Raw genomic sequence first — 14,016 nt, 5'->3', positions numbered from 1 at the left:
AAGCCTGGGCCTGTAAAGCCTGAGCCTGTAAAGCTTGAGCCTGTAAAGCCTGGGCCTGTAAAGCCTGAGCCTGTAAAGCCTGGGCCTGTAAAGCTTGAGCCTGTAAAGCTTGAGCCTGTAAAGCCTGGGCCTGTATTCACCAACAGTTTCAGCGTAGCCTTTTCATAATTTTTCGTGATTATGATCTTGTGTCATTGCTACAACTCCGCCATTGGGCTCGGGAGAGTCGAAGGTCGAATCATGCGTCCTCCAAAACATGACCCACCAAACTGCGCTTCTTAACACCCGCCCGCTTAACCCAGAAGCCAGCTGCACCAATGTGTCGGAGGAAACACCGTTCAACTAGAGCGCGATGAGCCCAGTGGCCAAACCCTCGTCTAACCCGGACGACGCTGGGCCAATTGTGCGCCGCCCTATGGGACTACCGGTCACGGCCGGTAATGACCCCCAGGCTGTAGTGTGGCCGCGGTGCCACTCGGGCGTAGCCTTTTCGATCATAATGAATAAGGTTTTATGGGTAAGGGGGGGGGACCTGAAGCACCCCTCTTGAATATGGACCCTGGTCTCAAAGGGTATACAATGATGTGCTAAATGATATCACATTCCTGTGAGCTTCAGTAAATGTTTCCTGAAACTTCATCCCACTAGTTGTTATCACGACTGTACTGAACAATTAGAATGATATCGTCTCCCTGAGGGATGTTATTGTGTTACTGCTTCCAGAAGGTTCTCTTCCTGTGTTCTTCCAAGTATTACTTTCTTTGTACGTTTAGAAACTTTTGTCAACATCGTCACACGGAGTCATTGATGCATGTGAGTGATGAGCACCCTCTCTCTCTCCCTCTGTCTGTGGGTTCAATTCTCGGGCCGACTCTCTTCTCTGTATACATCAATGATGTCGCTCTTGCTGCTGGTGAGTTTCTGATCCACCTCTACGCAGACGACACCATTTTGTATACTTCTGGCCCCTCTTTGGACACTGTGTTAACTAACCTCCAGATGAGCTTCAATGCCATACAACTCTCCTTCCGTGGCCTCCAACTGCTCTTAAATACAAGTAAAACTAAATTCGTGCTCTTCAACCGATCGCTGCCTGCACCTGCCCGTCCGTCCAGCATCTCTACTCTGGACGGATCTGACTTAGAATACGTGGACAATTACAAATACCTGGGTGTCTGGTTAGACTGTAAACTCTCCTTCCAGACTCACATTAAGCATCTCCAATCCAAAATTAAATCTAGAATCGGCTTCCTATTTCACAACAAAGCATCCTTCACTCATTGGTCAAACATACCCTCGTAAAACTGACCATCCTACCGATCCTCGACTTCGGTGTTGTCATCTATAAAATAGCCTCCAACACTCTACTCAGCAAACTGGATGCAGTCTATCACAGTGCCATCCGTTTTGTCACCAAAGCCCCATATACTACCCACCACTGTGACCTGTACGCTCTCGTTGGCTGGCCCTCGCTTTATACTCATCGCCAAACCCACTGGCTCCAGGTCATCTACAAGTCTCTGCTAGGTAAAGCCCCGCCTTATCTCAGCTCACTGGTCACCATAGCAGCACCCATCTGTAGCACGTGCTCCAGCAGGTATATCTCACTGGTCACCCCCAAAGCCAATTCCTCCTTTGGTCATCTTTCCTTCCAGTTCTCTGATGCCAATGACTGGAACGAACTGCAAAAATCTCTGAAGCTGGAGACTCATATCTCCCTCGCTAGCTTTAAGCACCAGCTGTCAGAGCAGCTCACAGATCACTGCACCTGTACATAGCCCATCTGTAAACAGCCCATCTACCTACCTCATCCCCATACTGTATTTATTTATTTATCTTGCTCCTTTGCACCCCAGTATCTCTACTTGCACATTCGTCTTCTGCACATCTACCATTCCAGTGTTTAATTGCTATATTGTAATTACTTTGACACCATGGCCTATTTATTGCCTTAACTCCCTAATCTCACCTCATTTGCACTCACTGTATATATACTTTTTGTTTTCTTTTGTTCTACTGTATCATTGACTGTATGTTTGTTTTACTCCATGTGTAACTCTGTGTTGTTGTTTGTGTCGAATTGCTATGCTTTATCTTGGCCAGGTCACAGTTGCAAATGAGAACTTGTTCTCAACTAGCCTACCTGGTTAAATAAAGGTGAAATAAAAAATAAAATAAAAGTCTCTCTCCCTCCCTCCCTGCCTCTCTCTCTCTCTCTCTCCCTCTCTCTCTCTGTTCTCTCTCTCTCTCTCTCTCCCTCTCTCTCTCTGTTCTCTCTGTCTCTCGCTCCCGTTCTCCTCGTCTCTCTCTCTCTCTCTCTCCTTCTCTCCCCCTGTCTCTCTCTCTCCCTGTCTGTCTCTCTCCCCTGCCTCCCTCTCTCCCGTTTTCCCATCTCTCTCTCTCTCTCTCCCTCTCTCTCTCTCTCTCCCTCTCTCCCCCTGTCTCTCTCTCTCTCTCTCTCTCCCTTTCTCCCCTGCCTCCCTCTCTCTCTCTCTCTCTCCCTCTCTGTCTCTCTCTCTCTCTCTCTCTCTCTCCCTCTCTGTCTCTCTCTCCTTCTCTGTCTCTCTCTCTCTCTCCCTCTCTGTCTCTCTCTCTCTCTCTCCCTTTCTCCCCTACCTCTCTCTCTCTCTGTCTGTCTCTCTCCCCTACCTCTCTCTCTCTCTCTCTCTCAGTGGTTGGCCCAGTGGTGAAGCTAGAGAACCTGTCTCCGATGACCCACTACACCACCTTCGTCCAGCTGAGTCGCCATGGCGCCGGAGGGGCGGGGTTTCCCGGGCCAGAGGCCAGCTTCTCCACACAGATGCTTGGTGAGAACTATAGAAGAACCCAGAAAAACTATAGAACTAGAATGGCTTGGTAAAAATAATATAATTAAAATTAACTAACTGTAGTTTTGTGGTAAGTACCACCCCAGTAACTACCCTAGGAACCACCCTAGTAACTACCCTAGGAACCACCCTAGTAACTACCCTAGGAACCACCCTAGTAACAACCCTAGGAACCACCCTAGGAACCACCCTAGGAACCACCCTAGTAACAACCCTAGGAACCACCCTAGGAACCACCCTAGGAACCACCCTAGTAACTACCCTAGGAACCACCCTAGTAACTACCCTAGGAACCACCCTAGTAACTACCCTAGGAACCACCCTAGTAACTACCCTAGGAACCACCCTAGCAACTACCCTAGGAACACCCTAGTAATCACCCTAGTAACTACCCTAGGAACCACCCTAGTAACTACCCTAAGAACCACCCTAGTAACTACCCTAGGAACCACCCTAGTAACTACCCTAGTAACTACCCTAGTAACTACCCTAGGAACCACCCTAGTAACTACCCTAGGAACCACCTTAGTAACTACACTAGGAACACCCTAGTAACCACCCTAGTAACTACCCTAGGAACCACCCTAGTAACTACCCTAGGAACCACCCTAGTAACCACCCTTGGAACCACCCTAGTAACTACCCTGGGAACCACCCTAGCAACTACCCTAGGAACCACCCTAGCAACTACCCTAGGAACCACCCTAGTAACCACCCTAGTAACTACCCTAGGAACCACCCTAGTAACTACCCTAGGAACCACCCTAGTAACTACCCTAGGAACCACCCTAGTAACTACCCTAGTTACCACCCTAGTTACTACCCTAGGAACCACCTTAGTAACTACCCTAGGAACACCCTAGTAACCACCCTAGTAACTACCCTAGGAACCACCCTAGTAACTACCCTAGGAACCACCCTAGTAACTACCCTAGGAACCACCCTAGTAACTACCCTAGGAACTACCCTAGGAACCACCCTAGTAACTACCCTAGGAACACCCTAGTAACCACCCTAGTAACTACCCTAGGAACCACCCTAGTAACTACCCTAGGAACCACCCTAGTAACTACCCTAGGAACCACCCTAGTAACTACCCTAGTAACTACCCTAGTAACTACCCTAGGAACCACCCTAATAACTACCCTAGGACCCACCCTAGTAACTACCTTAGGAACCACCCTAGCAACTACCCTAGAAACCACCCTAGCAACTACCCTAGGAACCACCCTAGTAACCACCCTAGTAACTACCCTAGGAACCACCCTAGTAACTACCCTAGGAACCACCCTAGTAACTACCCTAGTAACTACCCTAGTAACTACCCTAGGAACCACCCTAGTTACTACCCTAGGAACCACCTTAGTAACTACCCTAGGAACACCCTAGTAACCACCCTAGTAACTACCCTAGGAACCACCCTAGTAACTACCCTAGGAACCACCCTAGTAACTACCCTAGGAACCACCCTAGTAACTACCCTAGTAACTACCCTAGTAACTACCCTAGGAACCACCCTAGTAACTACCCTAGGAACCACCCTAGTAACTACCCTAGGAACCACCCTAGCAAGTACCCTAGGAACCACCCTAGTAACTACCCTAGGAACCACCCTAGTAACTACCCTAGGAACCACCCTAGTAACTACCCTAGGAACCACCCTAGCAACTACCCTAGGAACCACCCTAGTAACTACCCTAGGAACCACCCTAGGAACTACCCTAGGAACCACCCTAGTAACCACCCTTGCAACCACCCTAGTAACTACCCTGGGAACCACCCTAGCAACTACCCTAGGAACCACCCTAGCAACTACCCTAGGAACCACCCTAGTAACTACCCTAGGAACCACCCTAGTAACTACCCTAGGAACCACCCTAGTAACTACCCTAGTAACCACCCTAGGAACTACCCTAGGAACCACCCTAGGAACCACCCTAGTAACTACCCTAGGAACCACCCTAGTAACTAACCTAGGAACCACCCTAGTAACTACCCTAGGAACCACCCTAGTAACTACCCTAGGAACCACCCTAGGAACCACCCTAGGAACCACCCTAGTAACTACCCTAGGAACCACCCTAGGAACCACCCTAGGAACCACCATAGTAACCACCACAGTAATCCACCTCAGTAACCCAGACGCTGGGTAAGAATCATCCCATTCTCTTTAAAATCCGACCTCAGGTGGACATTAGCAAGGGAATTAATCTGGACATTACTAACGACACATGGAGGCCTAACAGAAACCTGACTTACTGCCTCTGAGTTATAGTGCGTTCGTAAAGTATTCAGACCCCTTGACTTTTTCCACATTTTGTTACGTTATAGCCTTATTCTAAAATTGTGGAAAAAAAACAATTTCCTCATCAATCTACACACAAAGCGAAAACATATTAAAAATATAAAACAGAAAAACCTTATTGACATCAGTATTCAGACCCTTTGTTATGAGACTTGAAATTTAGCTCAGGTGCATCCTGTTTCCATTGATCATCCTTGAGATGTTTCTACAACTTGATTGAAGTCCACCTGTGGTAAATTCAATACCTGTTGTAAATTCAATTGATTGGACATGATTTGGAAAGGCACACACCTGTCTATATAAGGTCCCACAGTTGACAGTGCATGTCAGAGCAAAAACCAAGCCATGAGGTCAATGGAATTGTCTGTAGAGCTCCGAGGCAGGATTGTGTTGAGGCACAGATCTGGGGAAGGGTACCAAAACACCAAGACTCTTCCTAGAGCTGGCTGCCCGGACAAACTGAGCAATCAGGGGAGAAGGGCCTTGGTCAGGGATGTGACCAAGAACCCGATGGTCACTCTGACAGAGCTCCAGAGTTCCTACGTGGAGATGGGAGAACCTTCCAGAAGGACAACCATCTCTGCAGCAATCCACCAATCAGGCCTTTATGGTAGAGTGGCCAGACGGACGCCACTCCTCAGTAAAAGGCACATGACAGACCGCTTGGAGTTTGCCAAAAGGCACCTAAAGACTCTCAGACCATGAGAAACAAGGCTCTCTGGTCTGATGAAACCAAGATTGAACTCTTTAGCCTGAATGCCAAGCGTCACTTCTGGAGGAAACCTGGCACCATCCCAACAGTGAAGCATGGTGGTGGCAGCATCATGCTGTGGGGATGTTTTTCAGCAGCAGGGACTGGGAGACTTGTCAGGACAAGTCTCTGAATGTCCTTGAGTGGCCCGCCCAGAGCTCGGACTTGAACCCGATCGAACATCTCTGGAGAGACATGAAAATAGCTGTGCGGCGACGCTCCCCATCCAACCTGACAGAGCTTGAGAGGATCTGCAGAGAAGAATGGGAGAAACTCCCCAAATACAGGTCTGCCAAGCTTGTAGCGTCATACCCAAGAAGACTCGAGGCTGTAATCGCTGCCAAAGGTGCTTCAACAAAGTACTGAGTAAAGGGTCTGAATACTTCACATCAAATCAAATCAAATGTTATTAGTCACATGTGCCGAATACAACAGGTGTAGTAGACCTCTCAGTGAAATGCTGAATACAACAGGTGTAGTAGACCTCACAGTGAAATGCTGAATACAACAGGTGTAGTAGACCTCACAGTGAAATGCTGAATACAACAGGTGTAGTAGACCTCACAGTGAAATGCCGAATACAACAGGTGTAGCAGACCTCACAGTGAAATGCTGAATACAACAGGTGTAGTAGACCTCACAGTGAAATGCTGAATACAACAGGTGTAGTAGACCTCACAGTGAAATGCCGAATACAACAGGTGTAGTAGACCTCACAGTGAAATGCTGAATACAACAGGTGTAGTAGACCTTACAGTGAAATGCTGAATACAACAGGTGTAGTAGACCTCACAGTGAAATGCCGAATACAACAGGTGTAGTAGACCTCTCAGTGAAATGCTGAATACAACAGGTGTAGTAGACCTCACAGTGAAATGCTGAATACAACAGGTGTAGTAGACCTCTCAGTGAAATGCCGAATACAACAGGTGTAGTAGACCTCTCAGTGAAATGCTGAATACAACAGGTGTAGTAGACCTTACAGTGAAATGCTGAATACAACAGGTGTAGTAGACCTCTCAGTGAAATGCTGAATACAACAGGTGTAGTAGACCTCTCAGTGAAATGCTGAATACAACAGGTGTAGTAGACCTCACAGTGAAATGCTGAATACAAAAGGTGTAGTAGACCTTACAGTGAAATGCTGAATACAACAGGTGTAGTAACCTCTCAGTGAAATGCTGAATACAACAGGTGTAGTAGACCTCACAGTGAAATGCTGAATACAACAGGTGTAGTAGACCTCTCAGTGAAATGCTGAATACAACAGGTGTAGTAGACCTCTCAGTGAAATGCTGAATACAACAGGTGTAGTAGACCTCACAGTGAAATGCTGAATACAACAGGTGTAGTAGACCTCACAGTGAAATGCTGAATACAACAGGTGTAGTAGACCTTACAGTGAAATGCTGAATACAACAGGTGTAGTAGACCTCACAGTGAAATGCCGAATACAACAGGTGTAGTAGACCTTACAGTGAAATGCTGAATACAACAGGTGTAGTAGACCTCTCAGTGAAATGCTGAATACAACAGGTGTAGTAGACCTCACAGTGAAATGCTGAATACAACAGGTGTAGTAGACCTCACAGTGAAATGCTGAATACAACAGGTGTAGTAGACCTCTCAGTGAAATGCTGAATACAACAGGTGTAGTAGACCTCTCAGTGAAATGCTGAATACAACAGGTGTAGACCTCACAGTGAAATGCTGAATACAACAGGTGTAGTAGACCTCTCAGTGAAATGCCGAATACAACAGGTGTAGTAGACCTCTCAGTGAAATGCTGAATACAACAGGTGTAGTAGACCTTACAGTGAAATGCTGAATACAACAGGTGTAGTAGACCTCTCAGTGAAATGCTGAATACAACAGGTGTAGTAGACCTCTCAGTGAAATGCTGAATACAACAGGTGTAGTAGACCTTACAGTGAAATGCTGAATACAACAGGTGTAGTAGACCTCACAGTGAAATGCTGAATACAACAGGTGTAGACCTCAGTGAAATGCTGAATACAACAGGTGTAGTAGACCTCACAGTGAAATGCTGAATACAACAGGTGTAGTAGACCTCACAGTGAAATGCTGAATACAACAGGTGTAGTAGACCTCTCAGTGAAATGCTGAATACAACAGGTGTAGTAGACCTCACAGTGAAATGCTGAATACAACAGGTGTAGTAGACCTCACAGTGAAATGCTGAATACAACAGGTGTAGTAGACCTCACAGTGAAATGCTGAATACAACAGGTGTAGTAGACCTCACAGTGAAATGCCGAATACAACAGGTGTAGTAGACCTCACAGTGAAATGCTGAATACAACAGGTGTAGTAGACCTCTCAGTGAAATGCTGAATACAACAGGTGTAGTAGACCTCACAGTGAAATGCTGAATACAACAGGTGTAGTAGACCTCACAGTGAAATGCTGAATACAACAGGTGTAGTAGACCTCTCAGTGAAATGCTGAATACAACAGGTGTAGTAGACCTCACAGTGAAATGCTGAATACAACAGGTGTAGTGACCTCACAGTGAAATGCTGAATACAACAGGTGTAGTAGACCTCACAGTGAAATGCTGAATACAACAGGTGTAGTAGACCTCACAGTGAAATGCTGAATACAACAGGTGTAGTAGACCTCACAGTGAAATGCTGAATACAACAGGTGTAGTAGACCTCACAGTGAAATGCTGAATACAACAGGTGTAGTAGACCTCACAGTGAAATGCTGAATACAACAGGTGTAGTAGACCTCACAGTGAAATGCTGAATACAACAGGTGTAGTAGACCTCACAGTGAAATGCTGAATACAACAGGTGTAGTAGACCTCACAGTGAAATGCTGAATACAACAGGTGTAGTAGACCTCACAGTGAAATGCTGAATACAACAGGTGTAGTAGACCTCACAGTGAAATGCTGAATACAACAGGTGTAGTAGACCTCACAGTAAAATGCTGAATACAACAGGTGTAGTAGACCTCACAGTAAAATGCTTACTTATGAGCCCCAACAATAATATAACAATAATATAATATAACCAAGAATGTAGTTTAAAAACAATACGGATAAGAATAAGACATAAAAGTAACAAGTAATTAAAGAGCAGCAGTAAAATAACAATAGTGAGACTATATACAGGGGGGTACCGGTTAGTTGAGGTAATATTTACATGTAGGTAGAGTTATTAAAGTGACTATGCATAGATGATAACAACAGAGAGTAGCAGCGGTGTCGAGAGGGGGAGAGGGGGAGGGGGAGGGGGGAGAGGGGGAGGGGGGGCAATGAAAATACTTATGTAAACGTGATATCTCTGTTTTACATTTTTGTTTAAATTTGCAATTAAAAAAAACCTGTTTTTGCTTTGTCATTATGGGGTATTGTGATGTCATTATGGGGTATTGTGATGTCATTATGGGGTATTGTGATGTCATTATGGGGTATTGTGATGTTATTATGGGGTATTGTGATGTCATTATGGGGTATTGTGATGTCATTATGGGGTATTGTGATGTCATTATGGGGTATTGTTTGTAGATTTTATGAAGAAACAAATATTTAATATATTTTACGATAAGGCTGTAACGTAACAAAATGTGTAAAAAGTCAATGGGTCTGAATACTTTCAGAATGCACTGTAAATAGCTAACCCCAGAGAAGAACAGGGTGCAGCCAAGGCATTTCACTACCGAATCAACTGACCTATGGCAGGATCTCAGTTTATCTGAATGATCGGCTATGAAAAGCCAACTGACATTTACTCCTGAGGTGCTGACCTGTTGCACCCTCTACGACCACTGTGATTATTATTATTATCTGACCCTGCTGGTCATCTATGAACATTTGAACATCTTGGCCATGTTCTGTTATAATCTCCACCCGGCACAGCCAGAAGAGGACTGGCCACCCCTCATAGCCTGGTTCCTCTCTAGGTTTCTTCCTAGGTTCTGGCCTTTCTAGGGAGTTTTTCCTAGCCACCGTGCTTCTACACCTACATTGCTTGCTGTTTGGCGTTTTAGGCTGGGTTTCTGCATAACACTTTGAGATATCAGCTGATGTAAGAAGGGCTTTATAAATACATTTGATTTGATTTGATTTGATATCCCTGACCTCAAGAATCTTTTTCTCCCTCTCTCTCTCTATCTCCATCTTTCTCTCTCTCTCTCTCTCTCTCTCTCTCTCTCTCTCTCTCTCCCCATCTTTCACTCTCTCTCCCCTAACCCTCCCACTCCTTCAGATCACCCACTCCCCTCGGGGGTGAGGCTTGTTCCTGTATCCCAGACATCCCTGGGCCTGTCCTGGGACCGTGTCATTGGGTCTGGGTCTCCCAAGGAAGACTGGACCTTCCAGGTAAGAGGTCTCAGTTGGTTAAAGCTCTAGAAACACCAGGGTCGTGGGTTCTATTTGGGTCACATACACAAAAACATTTTACTAAGTAGCCTTGTCCGATCCATAACGGTCCGTAGGGCAGGAGTCCATCTCCTGTTTCTGTAGCGAGGCAGCTTCATGTACCAGTACACGCTCTGGACAGGACACTAGTCTATCTCCTGTTTCTGTAGCGAGGCAGCTTTATGTACCAGTACAACCCCTGGACAGGATGCTAGTCTATCTCCTGTTTCTGTAGCGAGGCAGCTTTATGTACCAGTACACCCTCTGGACAGGACACTAGTCTATCTTCTGTTTCTGTAGTGAGGCAGCTTGATGTACCAGTACAACCCCTGGACAGGACACTAGTCTATCTCCTGTTTCTGTGGTGAGGCAGCTTGATGTTCCAGTACACCTCCTGGACAGGATGCTAGTCTATCACAGGGCTTCAGATAAACATGATGTATATTTATATTTATCTATTTTGCTCCTTTGCACCCCATTATTTCTATTTCAACTTTGCACTTTCTTCCACTACAAATCTACCATTCCAGTGTTTTACTTGCTATATTGTATTTACTTTGCCACCATGGCCTTTTTGTTGCCTTTACCTCCCTTATCTCACCTCATTTGCTCACATTGTATATAGACTTATTTTTCTACTGTATTATTGACTGTATGTTTGTTTTACTCCATGTGTAACTCTGTGTTGTTGTATGTTGTCGAACTGCTTTGCTTTATCTTGGCCAGGTCGCAATTGTAAATGAGAACTTGTTCTCAACTGGTCTACCTGGTTAAATAAAGGACTTGTTCTCAACTTGCCTACCTGGTTAAATAAAGGACTTGTTCTCAACTAGTTTACCTGGTTAAATAAAGGACTTGTTCTCAACTTGCCTACCTGGTTAAATAAAGGTGAAATAAAAATAAATAAAAAATGATTCCATTCTCAGGTGGAATGTGTTCCGAGCTCTGACCCTGGGAATGTGAAGATTTACCAGATCCCCTCCAACTTGACAGGCGTCCAGCTGACAGGTGAGGAGGACTGTACTGATATAGTGTACTCTAATATTGTCATGAATTTACTGTACTGATATAGTGTACTCTAATATTGTCATGAATTTACTGAACTGATATAGTGTACTCTGATATTGCCATGAATGTACTGTACTGATATAGTGTACTCTAATATTGTCATGCATTTACTGTACTGATATAGTGTACTCTAATATTGTCATGAATTTACTGTACTGATATAGTGTACTCTAATATTGTCATGAATTTACTGTACTGATATAGTGTACTCTGATATTGTCATGAATTTACTGTACTGATATAGTGTACTCTAATATTGTCATGAATTTACTGTACTGATATAGTGTACTCTAATATTGTCATGAATTTTACTGTACTGATATAGTGTACTCTAATATTGTCATGAATTTACTGAACTGATATAGTGTACTGTAATATTGTCATGAATTTACTGTACTGATATAGTGTACTCTAATATTGTCATGAATTTTACTGTACTGATATAGTGTACTCTAATATTGTCATGAATGTACTGTACTGATATAGTGTACTCTAATATTGTCATGAATTTACTGAACTGATATAGTGTACTCTGATATTGTCATGAATTTACTGAACTGATATAGTGTACTGTAATATTGTCATGAATTTACTGTACTGATATAGTGTACTCTAATATTGTCATGAATTTTACTGTACTGATATAGTGTACTCTGATATTGTCATGAATTTACTGTACTGATATAGTGTACTCTAATATTGTCATGCATTTACTGTACTGATATAGTGTACTCTAATATTGTCATGAATTTACTGAACTGATATAGTGTACTCTAATATTGTCATGAATTTACTGTACTGATATAGTGTACTCTAATATTGTCATGAATTTACTGAACTGATATAGTGTACTCTAATATTGTCATGAATTTACTGAACTGATATAGTGTACTCTAATATTGTCATGAATTTTACTGTACTGATATAGTGTACTCTAATATTGTCATGAATTTACTGAACTGATATAGTGTACTCTGATATTGTCATGAATGTACTGTACTGATATAGTGTACTCTGATATTGTCATGAATTTACTGAACTGATATAGTGTACTCTGATATTGTCATGAATTTTACTGTACTGATATAGTGTACTCTAATATTGCCATGAATTTACTGTACTGATATAGTGTACTCTAATATTGTCATGAATTTACTGTACTGATATAGTGTACTCTAATATTGTCATGAATTTTACTGTACTGATATAGTGTACTCTAATATTGCCATGAATTTACTGTACTGATATAGTGTACTCTAATACTGTCATGAATTTACTGTACTGATATAGTGTACTCTAATATTGTCATGAATTTACTGAACTGATATAGTGTACTCTGATATTGTCATGCATTTACATCACGTTTTTAGGACAGTAATGTAATGGGTTTGTTGTTTTCTGACAGAGCTGAAGCCCAGACACAAGTATGAGTGCAGGGTGAGGATGATGACGGTGTCAGTGGGACAACACATCCAGCCTGTCTTTGCATGGACACTCAGCAACGGTAAGACCTGGGAGGACAGTAGCTGGGGAACACTTAAGTCTGTTCTCTCACACTATATATATATATACAAAGGTATGTGGACACCCCTTCAAATTAGTGGATTCTGTTATTTCAGCCACAGCTGTTGCTGACAGGTGTATAAAATTGAGCACACAGCCATGCAATCTTCATAGACAAACATTGGCAGTAGAATGGCTTTACTGAAGAGCTCAGTGACATTCAACGTGGCACCGTCATAGGATGCCACCTTTCCAACAAGTCAGTGTGTCGTATTTCTGTCCTGCTAGAGCTGCCCCCGGTCAACTGTAAGTGCTGTTATTGTGAAGTGGAAACGTCTAGAAGCAACAACGGCTCAGCCGCGAAGTGGTAGGCCACACAAGCTCACAGAACTATAAGATAGATAGAATAGTATAATATAGAATAGTATACTATAGACACCAGAGAGGATAGTATACTATAGACACCAGAGAGGATAGTATACTATCCTCGCTGGTGTCAATACTACACTATATCCTCTCTGGTGTCTGTAGTATACTGTCATCTCTGGTGTCTATACTATATCCTCTCTGGTGTCAATACTATTCTCACTGGTGTCAATACTATTCTCACTGGTGTCAATACTATACGATACTAAACTCAGCAAAAAAAGAAACGTCCCTTTTTCAGGACCCTGGTCTTTCAAAGACAATTAATAAAAATCCAAATAACTTCACAGATCTTCATTGTAAAGGGTTTAAACACTGTTTCCCATGCTTGTTCAATGAACCTGAAACAATTAATGAACATGCACCTGTGGAACGGTCGTTAAGACACTAACAGCTTACAGACGGTAGGCAATAAAGGTCACAGTTATGAAAACTTAGGACACTAAAGAGGCCTTTCAACTGACTCTGAAAAACACCAAAAGAGAGATGCCCAGGGTCCCTGCTCATCTGCGTGAACGTGCCTTAGGCATGCTGCAAGGAGACATGAGGACTGCAGATGTGGCCAGGGCAATAAATTGCAATGTTGGTACATCCAAACATCACACCTGCGGGACAGGTACAGGATGGCAACAACAACTGTCCGAGTTACACCAGGAATGCACAATCCCTCCATCAGTGCTCAGACTGTCCGCAACAGGCTGAGAGAGGCTGGACTGAGGGCTTGTAGGCCTGTTGTAAGGCAGGT

The 14,016-nt window shown here is 43.8% G+C and overlaps 1 protein-coding gene across 1 annotated transcript in view; it reads left to right on the top strand.

Moving 5' to 3' along the window:
• Positions 1–14,016, top strand: part of LOC106572677 (tyrosine-protein kinase receptor Tie-2) — a 121,632-nt gene that overhangs the window by 83,798 nt on the left and 23,818 nt on the right. The window contains exons 12-15 of the mRNA XM_045694105.1: positions 2,673–2,807; positions 10,123–10,235; positions 11,201–11,282; positions 12,748–12,846. Of these exons, the coding sequence (XP_045550061.1) occupies positions 2,673–2,807; positions 10,123–10,235; positions 11,201–11,282; positions 12,748–12,846 (429 nt within the window). The remainder of the gene's footprint in view (positions 1–2,672; positions 2,808–10,122; positions 10,236–11,200; positions 11,283–12,747; positions 12,847–14,016) is intronic.

This window comes from Salmo salar, chromosome ssa01, assembly GCF_905237065.1.
Source record: "Salmo salar chromosome ssa01, Ssal_v3.1, whole genome shotgun sequence".
Lineage (NCBI taxonomy): Eukaryota > Metazoa > Chordata > Actinopteri > Salmoniformes > Salmonidae > Salmo > Salmo salar.
Note: the sequence above shows the minus strand (reverse complement) of the source record. Positions and strands in the feature narration are given on the sequence as shown.